This window comes from Cynocephalus volans, chromosome 2 (assembly GCF_027409185.1).
Source record: "Cynocephalus volans isolate mCynVol1 chromosome 2, mCynVol1.pri, whole genome shotgun sequence".
NCBI lineage: Eukaryota > Metazoa > Chordata > Mammalia > Dermoptera > Cynocephalidae > Cynocephalus > Cynocephalus volans.
This window is the reverse complement of record NC_084461.1, coordinates 46,249,568-46,270,425: the sequence shown is the minus strand read 5'-3', so window position 1 is coordinate 46,270,425 and position 20,858 is coordinate 46,249,568. Positions and strand designations below refer to the sequence as shown.

The following is a 20,858-nucleotide window of genomic DNA, read 5'->3' as shown; positions in this document are numbered from 1 at the left end:
TGACATGGTCCTTTCTTTTAAAAATATTTTTAAAAAATAGGGTCATAATTTATGCAGAGTAAAATTTATTCTTTTTTAGTGAACAGTTCTATGAGTGCTGACCAATGCCTGCAGTACTGTAACTGCCCACGTCATGGCATAGAACAGTTTTGTCACCTCAAAAATGTCACCCGGGCCGGCCCGTGGCTCACTCGGGAGAGTGCGGTGCTGATAACACCAAGGCCCCGGGTTCGGATCCCATATAGGGATGGCCGGTTAGCTCACTGGCTGAGCGTGGTGCTGACAACACCAAGCCAAGGGTTAAGATCCCCTTACCGGTCATCTTTAAAAAAAAAAAAAAAAAAAAATGTCACCAGTGCCCCTTTGTAATCAACTGCTCCTCTGGCAACCACTGATTGTTTTTCTTTCCCCATAGTTTTGTCTATTCCAGAATGTCCTGTAAGTGGAATCATATGGTCTGCAGGCTTTTGAGTCTGACTTCTTTCAGTCAGCATAATACATTTGTGATACATCCATGATGTTGCTTGTATCGATAGTTCATTCCTTTGTATTGCTGAAGTCCATTGTGTGGATTTGCTATAGTTTATTTATTCACCAATAAAGGATGTTTTGGTGAATTTGAGTTGTTTCCACTTTTTGGTGATTGGCTCCTACCTTTACAAAGTTTTTTTCTCCATTTCTTTTTCATTTGATCTTCACAGCAACAGTGAAGTATATATTATTATTATTATTTTGCCGATGAGGAAGCTGAGGCTATGGAAGGGAGTGTTAAACAGCTTGGCCAAGTTCACACAGCTAGTAAATGGAAAGGCCAGGCTTCCAACAGTTCTTCTGACTCTAAAGCCTGTGTCCTTTCCATAATGCTAACCTACAAAGGGGCAAAAGACCAAGAGGGCACGTACTGTATGTATTCTTAGTTTAAAGAAGATAATAAAATTTAATAAAAGAAAATTTACTAAGGGCAGAAACCCCAGCATTTGTTTTGGAAGACATTACTCCATGGGTTTCTCATGTTCCTGCAGTCTTGCTGGATATGCTAAGGATGCAAAGTCTTGATGACTCTTTATCTGGGCTGTTTCTCAGAATCGATTTGCAGCAAGCTATCTTGAGGGTTGAGCTAATCTGGAACAAGGAGCAATCTTGCTTCTGCTTACTATAAAAGCAGTGGATTCTCCAAGCAAAGACTTCCTCTCCTCTAATGCAATACACTGTGATTGCAAGCATCTATTTGGGCCTTCTGCATCACCCCTGAGGGATTGGAGGACAAGGTGAATTGAAGTAAATATGACGCTTATGCTGCTTGCTGTGTTGTAATAAAATCCTTTGTCTCTGACCCAGGAGTCTTGTGTCTTTTGCTAGCATGCTTGAAATAGTAATAGGCTAACTTATTAGATTATAAATAGGATAAAATCAAACTCTACACCCAAAAGTTTTTTCTAAAGTGTTACTAGTCCCTGGAAAAGTTGGAAAAAGAAGGTATAAGAGCCAAAAATCATAACAGGTAAGAAAGGATAAGAATAGGTTTTTAAATTAGTCAGCTTTTTGCATGGGTTTATCTGAATTGCCTCCCCTACTCTTCACCCTCTGGCTTTATTAAAAAAGCAAAATGTGGTTTTAGTGCTTAATTGCTCCTTGATGGTACTCTGCTTCCCTCCATGCTAAGCTGTAGACAACTAGCTTCACATGTGACTCCTGTTCCCGTGGGCTTTAGTGCTGCCATGATCAGACATGTCGAGAGGCTGATTGACTGTGATTCTAGACAGAACTTCCAATTCGGGTAGTACCATACTGAGGTCACTATGGCTGGTAATTTGTGAACTGTAATGATATAGGTTGAAAGAATGTTAGAGCTCTCTCTGTCAACTCTCCTCATTTTATAAGTAACCAGACAGTTGGAGAGGAGTAACATGACCAAAATCATGTTATAAGTTAATGGCAGAGCCAGAGTGTCTGGCCTGGAGCAGTACCCCACTGTTCTTTCCACCACTTCAATTCTCTTTTTCCAGAACTAGTCTCAATTCATAGCAATTATGGGGTACTGATTTACTTTAACCAAACTTATCACTGGTGGGTAAAACAGAATCCAATTCATTTACAATTGGAGATATGTAGTTAAGTAGAGTAAGGACACTTTCCTTTCAGGAATAAGTCTTCCCCGACTTAAGCTTAAGTCATAAATGAAAAAGTTGCTTGGTGAGCAAATAATTGGAACATATATAAATGTAAATGTATATCTCTAGTGACATAACCATGTAACTACAGTAGCCATATGGATTTCTCTTGATTCAGTATATTTCTACTTAAATAACTGGGTTGAAAGTTTAGAATTCACTCATAATAATATTTATTGACCACCTACTATGTACTGGGTACTTACTATATGTAGGCTTGGGGTTTGAGGATGCCATCTTCTGGACAAGTGTTTTATAAAGTCATACAAGTTGAACATTACTAATCTGAAAACTCCAAATCTGAAATGCTCCAAAATCCATAACTTCTTGATTGCTGACATGACACTAAAAGGAAATACTCATTTGGAGCATTTTGGACTTTGGATTTTCAGATCAGGGATGCTCAGCTGGTATGTATTTTATAAATATTCCAAAATCCAATAAAATCCAAAATCTAAAACACCCCTGGTCCCAAGTATTTTGGATAAGAGATACTCAACCTATATTTATTATACAAATACTCTTTTTAATTAACAATCTAAGTACCATCACTTCATCCCTACAGAAACAGATTTATACTCTTAGGGGTTTTATATTTTCTCTCTTGATCCTCATCATAATCTGTACAGTTGATAATAATAATCTCATTTTACTGTTGAGGAACCTGAGACTTACAGGGGTGAAATAATGTGTTTCAAGTTATACAATTAGCTAGTGGCAGCCCTAGGACCTACTTTACTCCAACAGCCTTTGTTTTACACTGCACTTTTTAACTAACAAATTTCTTCAAGTTGTCACATTTTGAGCACAGTCACATTAAGGTCTTTCTTTTGTGACTCTATAATCCTAGTTCCATGAGTTGGGAAAGGTCCTAATGTCATCTACAAATTGGTTAAGGGAACGAATTATTGAGCACCAATCAAATGCAAAGCTTACCATGTGCAAAGCGCTGAGCCAATCTCTGAAAAGGAAACAAAGATGAAAAAGACAAGATCCTTGTATTCTTGGAGCTTTCAAGGTAGTGGAGAATGTGTCCACACACACACATATATAAAATCTGGAAGTAAGCAGTCTAGAGGAACAAACAATATGCTATGAGAACATAGAGAAGATAAATTTTAACTAAGCACGATTTGAGAAGGCTTTTGGAAAAGATGGGTGAAAATCAAAGGGTATGATTTTGCCAGGAAGATGATAGGGAAGGAATGAGGCAGTCTCAGCAAAGGCCTGAAGCTGGAGAGTGCTGGGCATCAACTACATGGTGGGGGATAGGTTTTGGTGTTATTGTGGGAAACAAGGCAAGAAAGGCAGAGAAAAGTTAAGTCACAGAGAGCTTGTATGTGGGCTAGAGAACTGGGAACTTAATTCTAAGTGTAAGGAAGGTCCTTTAAGGGATTTTGGGCGGGGGAGAAATATGATCAGTTCACTGGATAATGCTTATTGCCTTTTATAGCTTTATCACTGGATCTCCACTACTCGGCATAGTGCATGGCACTTGATGAATGCCAAAAAATATGTTGAATGAATGGACTGGAAGGGGAATAGACTGAAGGTTGAGTTACAGTCTTAGGTTATTATCATTCAACAAGAGGGCAGATGTAATCAACACTGCAGAGGGGAAAATTATTTTATTTTTAAAGATGACCAGTAAGGGGATCGTAACCCTTGACTTGGTGTTGTCAGCACCACGCTCTCCCAAGTGAGCTAACCGGCCATCCCTATATAGGGATCCGACCCGTGGCCTTGGTGTTATCAGCACCACGCTCTCCCAAGTGAGCTAACCGGCCATCTCTATATAGGGATCTGACCCGTGGCCTTGGTGTTATCAGCACCAAACTTTCCCAAGTGCGCCATGGGCTGGCCCCATGAAAATGACTGTTTTTGATAGCTGGATTTGGGCATAAGTTTTGATAGCTGGATTTGGGTTATATAGGAAAGGGAAAGAGTTAAAGAAGGCTGACTGACTCTGTTCCACCAGGAAGATAGTGATATTGGCCACAGGGTGCACAGAGGATAAATAGATGGTTTGGCAGAATGGGAGTAAGGAAAGATTCTCAGTTCTGTTTTGGGTTATGTTGCATTTGGAGTGCTGGTAGACTATCTAGAGAAAAGACAGATTTTCAAGTCCAGAGTATTCAGGATCCAGCTTAAACTTGAGGGGGGTATCATCTTCATATACCTGATTTTATCCATTGTTTTATACATATTTGTACAACTTACATGGCCTTAAACTTGTGGGGAAATACCTTATTTGGGTAGTACCCTATGCAAGAACTATCCTTAGGAGGAAGAGAAAGAAAAAAAAAATGCATTAAAGGAAATAAGTGGTTGGAGGTTAAGTGATCTTATGATTCTCATGCCTTAAAGCTGGGTAAACTTTACCCTCCATCTCCATTCACTGGGGTATGGATGGAGAAATAAAACTTAAAGGACAGGCCCTGCACTGAGAAATTAGAAAGTAATAGAAAAATATGCAAACATAAACTACTTATAATTGAAAGAAAATAAGCCATGTAACCAGAGGTGATGGGCTCCTTTATTGATAACTCTTCTGATTGAGGCTTTTATGTTGCTAGGACCTTTGCAAGTGAAGTTTTCGGAGCTCTGTTGATAGTCTGGGTTACGTGGGATTCATTCATTCATTCTCACGCGCTCTTCTGAGCTGTGTTACTTTGGGTAGCACACGGGCTCAGAGAGTTTACTGGTCCGGGACACGATGGTTTCTGCCCTTCCTTTCCTCTCTCCACCTGAGTGGAGCTGTCCTAAGCTGTCCCCTTCATCCGATCTTCCCCTACCCTACACAGGCGGCGTGGCGCGTTCCCTCGGATACCCCCATCTCCCGCTCCCCCGACCCCCACCTGGCGGGGGGCGGGGCACGTGCCCCAGGGACCTTTGAAGCGAACACCAACCGTCCCTTTTGTCCAGCAAGCGTGCGCGCCCGGGCGGGGCGGGCTGGCGCGCAGGAGCTGGGGCGCGAGCCGGGGCGGGAGGGCGCGCAGGAGCTGGGGCGCGAGCCGGGGCGGGCGGGCGCGCGGGAGCTGGGGCGCGAGCCGGGGCGGGCGGGCGCGCAGGAGCTGGGGCGCGAGCCGGGGCGGGAAGAGCTGCCGGCCGGAGGGGCGCGCGAACCGGCCGTTGGAGCCGGGGATCGGGAGCTCCCCGGATTGCATTTCTGGAAAAGCAATTGAGTACAGTGCGGTAGAGAAAGCAAGCTGCCGAACGATGAGTGTAATGGGATCCCGTTTAAGTGGGGAGACCCACGGGGCCAGACTCCTGCGTGCGCACATGTATGTGCGTGAATGCACTGAAAAGGTCTGACGAAGCTCGGGGGCAAGGACCGGGTTGGGAAAGCGGACGAAGGGAATTTACTTTGTACATTACAGATTTCTGAGATGGTTAACATTATTACTATTTAGAACAAAAGTGTAATTCTGTGATTGGAGAAAATCTGCCTTAGGGAAGCTTGGACGTCCTCTTGCTTCCCACTGGTAGGGACCTGCTGAGACTCCAGAGCATCGGCAAATTTGAGAGTCTGGAAGAGCTTTTCCGCGCACTTTTCTCTCCTCCTCACTGCTCTATCTTGTTTCAAAATCCTTCGAATTGGCCTTTGCTGAGGAGTCTTCACTCAGAGCCTTGGTCATGATCACACGGCCTCCCTGCGAAGCCCGCTCTCAGAGAGGGAACATTTTGAAGACAGAAAATGACTCACAGGCCCATGAATATTTGAATTAGGCATTGTTCCTAAACCAGACTTGATAAAAATTAAGATAAAATGTTTATAGGATATTCCTATTTCCTTCTAAATAATTGTACATTAATATTTTTATTAGGATGACCTCATGAAGTTAAATTAAATTTTTATTTTGAAGAAATTTCAGAAAAAAAATTACAAAAAATAGTACAAAGAATTCCATTATATCCATAACCCAGCTTCCTGAAATGTTAACATTTCGCATAACCATAGTACAATGATCATAACTAGGAAATTATCATTACTTCTACTCTAGTAATCTATAAATATTATTCAAATTTCTGCAATTATCCAACCAATGTCCTTTTTTTCTTCTGGTCCAGGATTCAATTCAGAACTTCACAGTGCATTAAGTTAGCACGTCTACTTAGTTTCTTTTAATCTGTGACAGTTTGTTAGTCTATTTTTTTTCATGACTGAACTTTTGAAGAGTACTGGCCAGTTATTCTGTGGAATGTCCTTCAGTCTGGGTTTGCCTAGTATTTCCTCATGATTAAATTCGAGTTATGCGTTTTTGGCAAGAATGCCGTGGAAGTGATGCTGTGCTCTTCTCAGTGCATCACAGCAGGAGGCACATGATGTTGATATGTATTATTAATGGTGATGTTAACTTTCATCCCTTGTTTAAGGTGGTGCCTACCAGGTTGTGATTATTCTTTTTGTATTTAATTACAGAAGGCAAATATCCTCATCATATGCACAATAATTTTAGCATTCATGATTCTTGACTGTAACAGTCGTTATTGTGCTATTTGCCAAGTGGTGATTTTTCTATATTCATCACTCTGATGTTAAATTTTAATCTGAATACTTAAATGCACAATAACTTTTTATAGCAAGAGATTTGTCTAATACTTTTCTACTTTGGAAAGAAAAAGGCTGTGTGTAGATATGCTGTGGAATTAATGGCTAGAACGGAATTTACAAGTTATTTCTTACAGATAACTGCATTCTAAATCAATACTTCACTATTCACACTTTTATGAATTTGTATTCTAAAAATTCCTACTTATATGGATTTATGAGCTCGTTAATTGTTTTTATTCCGTTGTTTGTACAAAATGGGTAAATGTAAAATATATTTAGAAATAGAACAAAGATTAAAAAGTCTTTCATATTATTTTCCTATGCATTGCCAATTTTAGTTGGCATTTGCAAAACTAATCGTTTAACAATGGATCTTTCTCTTATTCAGTGATAGTTCACTTTATTTAGCCTCAATGTTTGCTGAAAGGATTTACTGGAAGTTGGAATCAGTACTCCCTTTGAATGCACTGCAAGTAAGTAGAATTCTTGTGGGTGAAACTTAGAGATCTTTTAATCCGAGCGTTTTTTGACTATCAGGCATTTTGATAAATCTTATTTGAAGATGAAGTCAGCCTGTGCAGCATTTTCCCTAACCTTTACCATTGTACATGGAAAACTAGCCTAAGATCGGGTCTTAGTCTAGAGGACATCCCCCCCCCCCCCACTTGCTTTCAGTATGAAGGAAAGCAGGAGACTTGCGTTTTAGCTTCTTTTTGGTTGTTTACGGGACCCTTTTGAATATGTAGTGTCTATGAACCGTTTCCCCAGAAAATTGCACAAACCCACACAGAGCATTAGAACACAATAAAATCCGACGTCAAATGGAGTGGGGTGGGGGTGACGGGGGAGGGGAAAGCGGGCCGTCAGACTGTCAGAAGTTTCCCAGACAAGTTTAACCTCCTGCCATATGGCTAGTTCGCCTTTTTTGGTAGCTCAGATGGGCAGCTAAGGCTGCGCAGCCCATCTGGCTCCTTGTCACCCCCCTCCAGGCGTGTCCCTCAACCTCCAATATCATCCTCTCCCCCTTGATCACTGAGTCCGCAGTCTGCTAGGCTTTCTTGCTGGCTCTTCACTCCTGATGAGGTCCTGCCTGTCACTGGTTCTTTCACCATCTCCTTCACCTCTCTCACCAACCTCCCGTTTAGGAAGATAGCTCAGAGACTCAAGCGAGAGAACCTGACCACTTGCCAAGACTTTGCTGAATAAATATGTCCAAGCTCTCCCTTCTCATCCGCGTAGAAATCTTGCCACGTTTTCTTGCCTGTTTGAAGATGGAAGAAGAACTGATAAACACGTTGGGGGAACACATCTAGAATCAGTAGCTTCCACAAACGGTAATCATTCCCAATGGACAGAAGGCCAGGGAGTGACTGCAGCCCTGCGATCCCGCAAAGGCAGGATGGGGTTGGAGGAAGAGAAGCGGGAGCCGAGAAGAAAGGATCCGAGCCTGTTAGAACCAAACACCGTTTCTGAAAGTGGGAAGACCTGAGCTCCCAGAACCCGCTTCTTCGCCCGCCAACCTCCTCGCCTTCTGCCGCGGCCACAGCCCTCGGCGCCTGGCCCGGGCCCAGGCCCGCCAGGGAACGCGGCAAAGCTTGGCGCTCCTGCGCGCGCTCCTCCGGCACAGCGCGGGGAGAGGCGGGGCCGCGGCGCGCGCGCGCGCGGGGGAATCCCTCCCGGGCGCTGACGTCACCGCAGCGCCGGCCAATGAGAAGCCGGAGCGGGGGATTCCCGCTCCAGAGGCCGCCCTGCCGGCTTTTTAAATGGTACCCTGGGGAACACACTCTGGGAGCGGTGGGAGGAATTGGGGGGAAAAGGTGGTGAAATATGATGGTCCTGGGGGACGAGACTCTAGGGGTGTGACGATTAGGCGTCAAGACTGGTTTAGATCTGGGGGGAAAGGCCAGACGCCAGGTGGGACAAAGTCAGCCGGAGATGGAGTGGAAACTGGAGCGCACAGCCCTGCGGAGGGTCCGGACCGAAGAGGAGATGCTGTGGGTGAGTGACACCCTTTTCTTAGCCCCAACTCTCTAGAGGGCATCTTGCGAAGGCGCTGTTTATAATACCTGTTTAGGACCAGGAGGTGGTACAAAACTCAACACCCTGGTCTTAATTTTGAGTTGTGCAATTTAGTTATATTCTAGAGGTACCTGGTTGCTTTAAAAAAGTGAATGTTGGTTGACAAGCTCAGGGTCTAGAAAATCTCCACCCTAACATTATGATTTTCCTAAATGGTTTCCCTCTCAATATGTTATCTGTGTTTCCGAAGGAGAATGTCATGCGGGTGCTCGCCAAAGACATGAAGCAAAAGAAAAGCCAAGGTCCCCCCAAGGTGAGTGTGCAGTGCTTGTTCTTGTTCTTTTTCTTAATTCTGATTTTGAACAAACCAATTCTTGCTAAAGAAGGTATTTGTAGGAAGTAAGGGCTAGTCTGAAAATATGACAATTAAAAAATCAATCTCTGTCACTAAATACAGAATCTAATTACATACTTAAAAAATTCTTTAAGAAACTGAAGATCCCTGACAAATAAAGGTAATCGTTTGTATGTGGGTAATGCTTCGTGGTTTGTCCTCAACAGCAAAGGATGAAGCGTGAATGTGTCAGGCAGGCAGTGCATTGCTAGCTGGCTGTTGTTGCAATTTCGTCTAACAGTTGCTAGTTGCACTTCCCTCTGCTGCAGTCAGAAGCATGCCCCCCGAAGGAATGGAAATGGTGCCATCTTGTGGACAATATGGGGAAGTGGCATAACCCACGACTCAGGTTAGCAATTTCAAATTGATCCAATGTAGTGCACTTTTTCTCCTTGAAAGGCCGATCCAGAAGTTCATTAGTTTCTCTTGCAATCACTGTAAAACTAAAACATAAATGATTTTTTTCTTATTTTTCTCCACATAAACAGCGCTCATATGCTTTAAGTCTGCCATCACCATTTACCATGGTTCTCTCTAGGCTAAACAGTTCACCGGCCTTTAACTTTTACTCATAAATTCTTGCTTCAAATCCATCACTATTTTCATAGATTTTTCTAGATCTTCTATGAACTTTTCTATATTCAAGTGGTAGCACCCTAAATTGAACACATAACTGCGCTTTCAGAATGCAATGACTAATGACATTTATAGGGGGAAAAAACTAATGACAGTTAAGCTCTTAAATTCCTTAAATACTTTAATATTGTTTTTTCCCCCCAAATATTGCTGCAGTTTTGTCTAATGCGCTGCTCATGTGTCGTTATGACTCCTGGATATTTTACTACCTAAAACAGACAACTGGTCTTTTGGTTAGTAAATAGAAGTTATTTGAAAGCTATAGTTAAGTAACTTTGTTAATTCATTTGTACTGCAATTATGTAAGTTCATTATGTAAACTTTTAATTTGGAAAACCTAAGTGTAGGTATTTTGAAAGTTTTTCTTTTTTTTTTTTAACTTTTATGTTTTTGCCTAGATTAAAACAAATACTGATTTTATTTCTTATAATTGTTTTGGAGAAACAACTTTTATCTATAAATTTTCTTTAATGTGACTCAATATTAAGGTTCTGCCACTGTGTTTCATATTACAAATTTAGCCTCAGTGACTTCATGGCCCATGAAAAGCAGCAATGACCTGAATCAGGTAGGCAGTGTATTGTTAGCTAGCTGCTTTGGGTCAAGTCAGCAGCCACAACTACCCTGCCACTTGCTTCTGGATAAATTCCTCTTGTGAATGAAGTGCATTAGTTACCTGTGTGTGATGGGTTGGCAGTGTATTGTTAGCTGGTTGAATATGTGAATGGCATCAGCTAACATGCAGCTGCTATCTTATTACATATACAATAAACATCAGAGTGTAATTAAATCTGTAATTAATGTGTATGTGTGTGTGTATTTTTTGCAATGAAGCAGGGCGGTATTTACCATAACAGTTATTATTGCTACTCAGTTACTCAATTCTAATACAATGGACAGCTTTATAATGGTGAAGAAAGTACTATGGCTAATTATTTTAAAATTTCAAGTAATATTTTTGGAGTGTTGGGTAGACAGTATTATAAGTATTTGTGAAATTTTGTTTTTATTTTTTTAAATATTAGATTTAGGCTATAATGACCATTTGAAATGGAAAGGCTAAAATGCTTTCCTCAAATTTTCAACTAAGTCTTTGGTATTCTTTCAGGGCCAGCAGTTTCTTAGTATGGCATTAGAGTAGGTCTCTATAACCATGTGTGTGCACTGAAGCTGAAGGAAGAATTAAGGTAATGTTTTTCCAGAAGAATCAGTCAATGAAAACATTTTCACTTGAAATATCAAGAAAATTGGGGAATTTTTGGTGGGGGATGGGTTGAATTGTTTGGAAGATTTGCCTCAGTTCTTTAATTCATTTTCTGTAAAACCACAGGCTTGTAAGATATTTGGAAGAGAGCATGGGATCTAGCTTGTGAAGTGGGAAGAAGTGGCCACACAATGTGATTTTAAGTATTTTGACCCATGGAGCACTGTCCGATAAGAGCTGGGTCCCAGACTAGTCGTGCACTCACATGGACATTTGCAGCAAGTCAGTGGAACTGACTTTGGTGATCTCGTCAATTAGTTATACCCTAAATGAGATGCGAGAAATATATCACACTCTCTACTGTATTGGGTTATAAATTATTGGTCAATAATTTTTATGCATACCTTATTTAAATTTAAGCATATTTCTAGAACATGGGTTAAACAGGTACGTATTTGATTCTTATGCATTTTACTACTTTCAAATCTTATCCTCTTTTTGTTGTTGACCAATATTATTCCTTTTTCAGGATCTTTGTGTTTAAGTATCCCTTCCATGTAAATATTGTTTTCATCTTGTTTTTTTTAAAGGTTAAATTTCAACATGTTATTTTCTATACAGAGTCACTGACCTATTGATAAAAATAAAGCCTACTAAATTTAGAAGGCTTGGCCTTTGTGTTTTAATTTTTTAAGTTAAAGAGCAACACATAAAATGCCAACATTTATACCCAATAAACAGAATACATATTTAATGCTGTTCACTAGTTCCATATTATTGAGATGATGAGAAAGGAGAGAAGGAATAAATATAAAAATAAAGAGATCAATGAGTTAGGAGGAAAATGAAGATTTAAATTCCGAAAGAAAATGTTTCCATAGGAGTGAGAGGAAGAGAGAGGTACACACACTGGGAAGTCAAGGGACAAGCAGAGGGAAAGGGATGGAAAATGAGGAGGGAGGCTCTGCTGGTTGTAAAGTATTTCTTCTTAGGTGTTTTCTCATGGGGCAGCTACCATGCTGTTCCCTGGTGCTGGGCAGTAACTACAGCACTTCCCATTACTGCCCTCTGAATGGCTTCCCAATTCCCCCGGCTTGCTGCTCTTTATTCCCCACGAAGGCAATGTGTCAGAGTGCAGGGTAAGGTGGCCTTAAGAGTTCAGCTGGAGGGCCGGCCCGGTAGCGCACTCGGGAGAGTGTGGTGCGAGCGTGGTGGCATTCCCACCGCGGGTTTGGATCCTATATAGGAATGGCCTGTGCGCTCACTGGCTGAGCGCGGTGCGGGTGACACCAAGGGTTGCGATCCCCTTACCGGTCATAAAACGACAAAAAAAAAAAAAAAAAAAAAAAAGAGTTCAGCTGGAGAAGAGGAAGGTTAGAGTGGGAAGGAAGAGTGTGTTGGATTAGTTTCCAGGCATAACAGTTATTAGAATTTCATTATTCCATGGGAAAGATGAAATCAAGCTGAGGACTAAATATGGACAAAGAGTCCCCATATCAGCTTCCCCTAAACATGTCATTTTTCTAAGGGACACCATGAATTAATATGATAGTTTATACAGTGTCAACTCAACATTTCAGCTCATGCAAGGCAGTTTTTTGAAACATAGTTCATTTTTTAAAGGAAAATAAGTATAAAGAAATATAGTTTTTGTTTTTCTTCCTGGGCTTTGTCCACATTTCTTTCTTTCTTTTTTTTTTTAACTGGAGCATTTTCCTACTTGAGATTATCTGTAGATGATCCAGTTAGGACAATAGATTTTCGTCTGATTTGGCAGCATACTGCTAATGGCTTTTCATAATTCAGAAACTGCATATACTTCCCCATTTTTATATATCTTGTCAAAATAGTATATTTGTAATAAAAATAAAGAGTATATATGGTATGTTTTTGCTCTAGATTTTTCTCTTTGGTTATATTTATGATAGCCTGATCAAGTCTAATTTTTAAGAATTTTTCTTTTTTCTTTTTTTTTTTTTTTTTGGTGGCTGGCCCTGGTACCGGGGTCTGAACCTGTAACCTTGGGGTTGTAAAGCTGTGCTCTAACCAACTTAATTTTTAAGTATTTTGGGGTGCTGGAGTCATCTCATATTGTTTGTGAGAACCAATTGTTAAACTTTCAGAAAATTTGCAAGCTAGTTATTAAAACATTGGTAGATTCAAATTGGCCATACAGGAGGAGCATTTACACCATGGAAATTGGCAGATGCTGCAAGGCAGGATTCCTCCTCCAGAGTCTGTTGTTAAACATTTACCATCCATTAATATATATATATGCTATGTATACTACAATTATTGTTATTATTATTATTATTTTTGGTGGCTAGTGTGTATCAGCAACCAAATCTTTGACCTTGGTGTTAGAAGGCTGTGCTCTAACCAACTGAACTAACCAGCCAGTCCCTCCCCCCATATTACAGTGATTAAGAATTATATATGTACATATATACATACTTTATATACACTATAATTATTAAGCATTTTAAAAAATGAAGTACAACTTTAGGGTATATTTTAGGCAAATTTATATTTATTCCAATCCCCAACATTGTATTGCTACAGCTGCTATGAGACGAAGATCAGGACTTAGTATGAAGTATTCTTCTCCATCCCCCAAACAAAACAAACCAAAGAAAACTTAAAGTCAATAACTTATTTGCCACAGTTAAAATGCACTTGATCTCACCCCTTTCCTCTGTCATGAGGAGAACAGCTGAATACCCTTTCATGTGATGCCTGATAGTTTTCTGTTATGCTCCTTAGTTCAGGCATCCTGTAGCAGTCTATGGCCCAGACTTTTTGATGCTGAGACAAGATTCAAGAAAGATTGCCCAATTCAAGAAAGATGCAACCCTCTCTCAGTGTGTGTTTGTCCAGACATACTCATATGAGACCTTTGAGTTATGGGTAGCAGCACGTCAGCAAACCCCTTCTCTCAGCACACATAGTCTAATTGTTATAGAACCCTGAGTGGACAGACATGTTTCCTTTCTTTCAAGGCAATACATATAACACACTTTCAAATCCCTGCTTGTCTGCTCTGAGTACCCAAAGGCCAAAGGGAGAGAATCAAGCACTGACTGTGGAAGAGAATGTAGCTTGAATAAGGTAACCAGGGTTAGAGATATATAGGTGAAGGAACCCACTTTCTCCGGCTTTGGAGAGAACTAGTGACCTACGGCAGGATGGACATCTGAATCACGTTCATCAGGACGGTCCCGGTCGTCCTCCAGCATGGCTCCATCACCATTCATCTGGCAGTGGGGTGTCTACGTTGCCTGTATGGTGCTGGCATATATACAGTTCTGCTCACACCCCTAATGTAAGACATAGTACACCCAGCAGTGCCACAGCACTATTAGCAGCTCACAGAAGTCATTGTCATCAGTGCGGTACCACTTGGAACAGTTGCTTTGAACAAAATTTTGCTTAGAGGCTCAGAATTCAAATTGCTAAAAGGCTCTTGGGGCAAAATTGCAAAGGACAGACTTGTAAGGTGGGTTCTGTTTCTTTGCCAACAATCCAGGTTAGTTCTGATTTCTGGTCAGTTAAAACACCTTGGTAAGAATGTTCACTGACTTTTAGAATTGGAAGGGGTTTTTTGTTCCTTTTGACCCCTGGTCAATGTACAGGTGAGGAAACCAAAGTTAAAATAGATAAGTGACTTGCCCAAAGTCATGCAGCTGGTGAGAGGTAGAAGCAGGTTTGCTGACACACTAATATGGCATTCTCGAGGCTGTCCCTGTAAATCTTCTTGACCTCTGATGGAAACTACACCTCGATCTCCTCCAAATATCTTACTAAGCACATTCATAGCTGGGGGGTTGGATTTATACTTTGAAGCAGAAGGTGCTCTAGGAAATATTTTTTGTTTCTCTAAGAACTTCAGTCCAAACACTTATCAAGAACTATACAGTGGTGGCATTACTGAATTCACTATAAAAAGCATCTTCACTTTCATCCATCAGGTCAGAATTTGGGAGTCAAGTCCTAGGTAATTTAAATTGGATCTTCTTCCTTTTTAGCCAAATTTTACAGGAATCTATTTTTGCTTTTTTTTTTTTTTTGCTCCAGTCTTTCTCTTTAATTCTTTTGTGCGATGAACACGTAATTCATGGGGCAATAATTAACTTACACCAAATTGGCAATTATTATTTTGTTAGTCAATAATTATAAGGCAGGCAAAACAGAAAGGTTATGACTTTGAGAGAAAAGGTATATTTTGATCCTACCAAAAAGTGCAGTGATTGCTGATCTACATTTTAGGACTTGTATGATTGCAATCACCTCCTTTTTAAAATTAGCATTTTGAGTGTTTGGAGTTGATTTTTACTACTTTAGCTATCAGAATGGTGCAGCACTGAATGCTTTCCAGATGGCTAATCTTGTCTGAATACATTAGCAACCAAAATCAACCGATAAGAAACCAAGCTAAATGATCATATATGCATGGCCTTTTTCCTACACTTGGGATAAAGACTGACTCTACTGTTAATATTCTATTTATGGAATTCAAGTTGCCTCTAGAAAATAATAGGGAGAGAAATATTGAAAATAATAAAGTCTTTTTCAAATGTTATGGTAGTGTCATTTATAAATGACTATTTGACCAGGTATAGTAAAAAACACTAAGAACCTGTACATAAAAACAAACAAAATCCTGTACGTGAAACAAACATATATAAAGATTTGAATCTATGTATATATATTTTACATTTTTCAACATTTATTTTGTGTTTTATTATATCAACATAGCCATTTACAGTTGGTTACTCCAAAAATTTCAGTCCCACAGAGTATTCTTGAATCCAAACAGTGGTCTAGTGTGTTGGCCTTTCCATCAAGTACAATCCTAGAAAATGTCAAGTGGAACAATAGAATATTATAGCACAGTGGTGACTGTATTCTGAATTTTTTAGTATGTGTCAGATGAAGTACTTAATATATTTCATTTTGATTCAATGGTTACTCTTTATTTTTGCTTTGAGTAACATCTCTAACCACTGACTAGCAAGATAACCTGAAGAAAGAAATCATCCTTCAGTGCCGCATTTAATTGTCAGAGTGTTTAAAATGAGACCAAACCCTCATGGAGACATTTCTCTGTTTTGACTATTGCATTAGAATGGCTCAATGCCATTTTCATAAATCCTCTTTCTTTTTTATGATCATTTGTCTAACCAGAGCTGCTATGTCAGGCCTGATGACTTCAATGGGCTCCTCTGGCCTCCAGAACTTCACAACTTGACCCTCAGGGTTGACAAGATACTTCCAAAAATTCCACCTTGGTTCTTTCTTTGCAGAATCTAAAATATCCAGAACATATTTTTATGAGCATAATTTTATTCTTTGTCAAGATTTTCATTTCTATTGGTATCTGCATAAGTGACTTTAGAATCAGGATTGTCATAATATAAAAAGCAAAACAAAGTAAAACAAACCAAAACAGCCAGAGTAAAACTGAAGAGCTAAGTAACCAGATTTCAATATACTCGATGACTTCCCTGATGACTCTACTAATCAAGAATCACAAAATGAAACAAAGTTGTTTATTTCAGATTGTTGATATAAATAACAAAAAATTTACCTTGTCACCAGCTCAAAATTTTCAGTTTCTTAACATTTTTAAAGATAAAATAATATTCTAAAGGTCTTTGACAATGGGAATGTGTGGATTACTTTTCATATTAAATATATCAATGTTCTAAATATCGTTACATGTTACATAGCTGAAAATGGTTAGGAATTCTAAATAAGCTTATTTTGAGAATTATGTTGTACTTTTGATAAATCTTAATTTATACAAGAAATGTGGATATTTTTCCATTTAAATCATCCAGAATTTATGATCATAACATGAGAAATATATTATAATTATAACTAAAATTTATTAAGTGCTTTGTAATGTATGCTTAGTGCTTTAAATAGATCTCCTCATTTACTCTTTAAGGCAACCATGTGAGGTGGGTATTATTATTATTCCCACTTTGCAGATGAGAAATATGGAGGCCTAGGTTCAAGGTCATATGGCTAGTGAGAGGCACGGCCAGGACTGATACCCGGCCTTGTGCTCTTAACCTCTGGTCTCTATCACTCTCCCCATTTAAGTTCAGTGAAACTTAAATCACTGTTACCTTTTTGATTACACAGGGTAAGTGGGGTTTCAGAAGCTTTTTTAGTGATAAAGGAGAATAACCTAAAAGCTATTGCCCCCAGTATTTGGCTGCTATGATTGAGAAATGATTAGTTCAAGGGCATGTGCTCTGGCTTTTCTTTCCGCAGTGTATCCCAGATATAAAAGGAATAAAGACTTTGGTTGCTACTTACAGTGTTAGGTGTATCAACTTTCCCTAGAAATTAAATATAATGTTTTTAGAAGATTCTGATTTCACACACGAAATGTTAGCATCAACATCTCGTTTGTTGGATTGGAAGCCTGATTGCCTGAGTGAGATATAATTTTATCAAAACTCAAATTATCTGTAGTGAAAATAGGACTGAAGATGTCATTAGAATAAGTTAGATGAGACAACGTTAGCTGAATGTCTTGTAGAATAGTGTCAGGCACAGAGTAAGCAGTGTGAGAATACTTCACTTTTACTTTTTTTTTTTTTTTTTTAAAAGATGACCGGTAAGGGGATCTTAACCCTTGACTTGGTGTTGTGAGCACCACGCTCAGCCAGTGAGCGAACTGGCCATCCGTATATGGGATCCGAACCCGGGGCCTTGGTGTTCTCAGCACCGCACTCTCCCGAGTGAGCCACAGGCCGGCCCACTTCACTTTTACTTTTAACACACTTAATCTTCCAAACAATCTTAGGAGTTATACTTATTGATAACCTCATTTTGCAAACAAAGAAACAGGCAAAGAGAAGTTAAGTCATGTGCCTGAAGATGCACAGCAAAAGCACAGAGCAGGGGTTTGAACCCAAATAGTCTGAGACCAAAGCTTAGGCTGTCACTATACCGACAACTTGGATGTTAACTGACCTTGGAAAGTCTTTAAACAGATTTCTGTAGCTAGCTTTATTATAAAAATAGCTTAACACTACTACTGCCCTTTGAAAAAGTCAAGTTATATTGTTTTGCATTTTAGCAAAAACCTGGCCAACTGAGATTATTCATCTTTGAGGATCATGTCTCAGATAAGAAAAGCAACATAAAATTAGCCACAAAGATATGTTTAACCAATAATGATCAGCAATATTCATGAGAGATGTGCAGCTTTAATAATGGGGAGGGACATTTCCCGGAATGAGAGGAGAACTGAGGTATTTTGTGAAAATCGCCATGGCCACACTTTAAGTAAATTCTTCAGGAAGATGGTCGTTAGGAATAAAATACATTGGAGCAGAATTCTTTTGCCATCTAAGAAGTTAAAACAAAGATTTCAGGGAAGCATAACTTCTAGGAAGTTACAAAGGATGAGTTTCTGGCTCTTTGATGGTTTTATGAAACTTTCCCAATAAAACATTTCAAATGAAATAGTAAAGTACCGTCCTGGTATATTTGTTTAAAAATGAAAAGCAATTAAAAACATTATACTGGCGAGGCAAGGCAGATATTTACCAACAAGAAATCTAAATGCAGGCTCTGCTTCAGGTCCTAGAATCTTAATCTTGTGGAAGATGGGGAATGTTACTCCGTAGTTTTTTCTTGCAAAGGATTCTACTTCCTTGCTCAGGCGGGGCTCTGATTCTCCAAACTGATTGCACGGAAAAGCCAAGACGCTGAAGTGGAATGGTCCGAACTCTTTGTGCAGTTCCTTCAGTGCTAAGTAATTTCTGTCTGTGAGCTGGCAGTCACTAGCCACGTTTACAACTAGTGCAACCTCCCGGAAAAAGAAAAAAATCCAACCGGAAAGTGAAGCAAAAGATTAAAAAAAAATCCCGCAAGTAGTTAAAATCCTAAGCCGTTTTGGGGGAATATAACCTCAGATCTATGGTCGCTTCATATTTTTAGAAATACCCAAACCGGATACATGAGTTAAGACCCTGAAATATTACTGCCATTAAAAAAAAGTATTAGGTACTCACAAAAGCTTATTTTTAAATAAAAGATAATAATATGATCATTCTAGAGTGCTTTTAAATGTTAGATTCTAGAATTAACATTTTTATTAATAAATGTCACCATATTCACATTACTAACTATAAGCATTTTCTAAACAACTTAAGGTATTAATTCAGCACAAAAATTAAAGCATTTTAAGGAAACAAATGAGATAATCAGAGTTTATCAATTGGAAGTACGTAAACTATCAAATCTCTGATAACTAAAGTGATGTTATTTATATAAGGTGATATATACTAGTAACATTACTTTGAAGACTAAATTCTAACTCATGATCATGTAACAGCAAAAAATTGATTCTATTAAAAGAATAAGCAGAGACACGGAAAAATAATATAAATAAAAATCGGAGGATGCAACTTACTTTGCCTTTATACTTTTCCAGAGAAACCGTTCTTCCATTTGCATCTTTCACTTCAAAGTTGTAAAAGCTGTTGATTTTAGGTTTTAGGAATTTTAGTTGTAGAAGAAATAGCATTACTGTGCATAGAGCCATAGATAGCAAAACTGCAAACACTTTTGCTTTAGGCCCCGAACATTTTAATGGATAAGCTGTAAGAGGCTCCATTTTGGATGATTCTGGAGGGACGTCTCAGCAGGCTGGAATTCAAGGAGGAGCTGAAACTTGAAACCGGCTTGGTTTAACGGAAAACCAGGAAGGACAGGCTAGGATGACCCCTCTCAGAGAAGAATGGAGCGAAACTCCTGAATGAAATAAGGAGCTCTAGAATTTAAATGCATTCGTAATGTAACTGCAATTCTTGCTGGAAAAATCAGGACTTTCTTGGTAGCTCTTTAACACCCTCTGGATGAAGAAAATATTTCACCAGAAGATGGTGCTCTTGTAACTTGAAAGCTATTAGGTGCACACTACCATGCTAAGCATCTTGTGCATTTATTAAGTGGTTGGATGTAGAGGATTGGGTATAATACCCAGGAAGAATTTAGAGTGTAAATTAAATGTGATCTATTAATATGGTGTATGACCTGAAGGAACTTAATATTATACGTATGGATTAAACACACCGTATGAATGAGTTCAAGGAATTTATAGCGGAGAGAATAGTGAAATATCAGAAAAGGCTATTTTCTCTGAGCTCATCTAGCTAAGCCAATCAAATGCCAGGTGAACACAGTAAAAATAAATAGATTAAAAACAATGAAGGCATTAAAAAACCTTCCTCTTTCATAAAGTAAAATATAGTCCAGTGTTTTTCAAACTTTTGGTCATGACCCCCAGTAAGAAATATACTTTAGATAACTGAGTACACACACACACGCACACCCCCCCCTAAATTTCATGAAACAATACTTCTCCTTTGAAATGTGATGTAACCCTGTCTATTGCATTTTTAAAACAGCCTGGTTCTGGCCCATGAAAATTATTTCATGATTCACCAGTGGGCTGCAACCTATAGATGGAAAAATACTGAACTCCATAATAAAGCAGCAATTTAACAGTTAAGTAAGGTAACTATCAAAAAGCCAAAAACAAACAAAAAACGCCAAACCTACTTCTAATTGGACACATTATCTGATTGCTTCATTTTCTTTTTTTGATATTCAAATCAGGATAATTAGTATATGTATCATTACACAATATAATCGATTTTCGTGGCCCTTTACCAATTCCTCCCTTTCGCCCTTCCCCCACCCCCTTTCCCCCTCCTGGAAACCTTGGTTCTGTTCTCTTCTCTTAAAAAGTTTAACATATTATTGTGATTATTGTATCTGTTTTCTTTTTTCATTTATTATTTTTTTTATTAGCTCCCACATAAAAGTGAGGACATATGATATTTCTCTTTC

The 20,858-nt window shown here is 39.2% G+C and overlaps 2 protein-coding genes across 3 annotated transcripts in view; one reads left to right on the top strand and one right to left on the bottom strand.

The window, feature by feature from the left end:
* The first annotated feature begins 8,661 nt into the window (after positions 1-8,661).
* Positions 8,662-20,858, top strand: part of CDC20B (cell division cycle 20B) — a 48,476-nt gene continuing 36,279 nt past the window's right edge. Inside the window, exons 1-2 of the mRNA XM_063087594.1 lie at positions 8,662-8,724; positions 8,996-9,058. Coding sequence (XP_062943664.1) covers positions 8,662-8,724; positions 8,996-9,058 — 126 coding nt within the window. The remainder of the gene's footprint in view (positions 8,725-8,995; positions 9,059-20,858) is intronic.
* GPX8 (glutathione peroxidase 8 (putative)) lies at positions 15,721-19,620 on the bottom strand. Of its 2 annotated transcripts, XM_063087416.1 has the most exons (3): positions 19,417-19,620; positions 18,549-18,810; positions 15,721-16,285 (listed from the first exon to the last, which is right to left on the bottom strand). In XM_063087416.1, exons 1-3 carry the CDS (start codon positions 19,618-19,620, stop codon positions 16,122-16,124), a joined length of 630 nt encoding a protein of 209 aa, XP_062943486.1. In that variant the 3' UTR covers positions 15,721-16,121. The 2 variants fall into 2 exon arrangements, with proteins under 2 accessions (XP_062943486.1, XP_062943487.1); XM_063087417.1 differs by lacking the exon at positions 18,549-18,810 and having other exon boundaries at positions 16,123-16,285.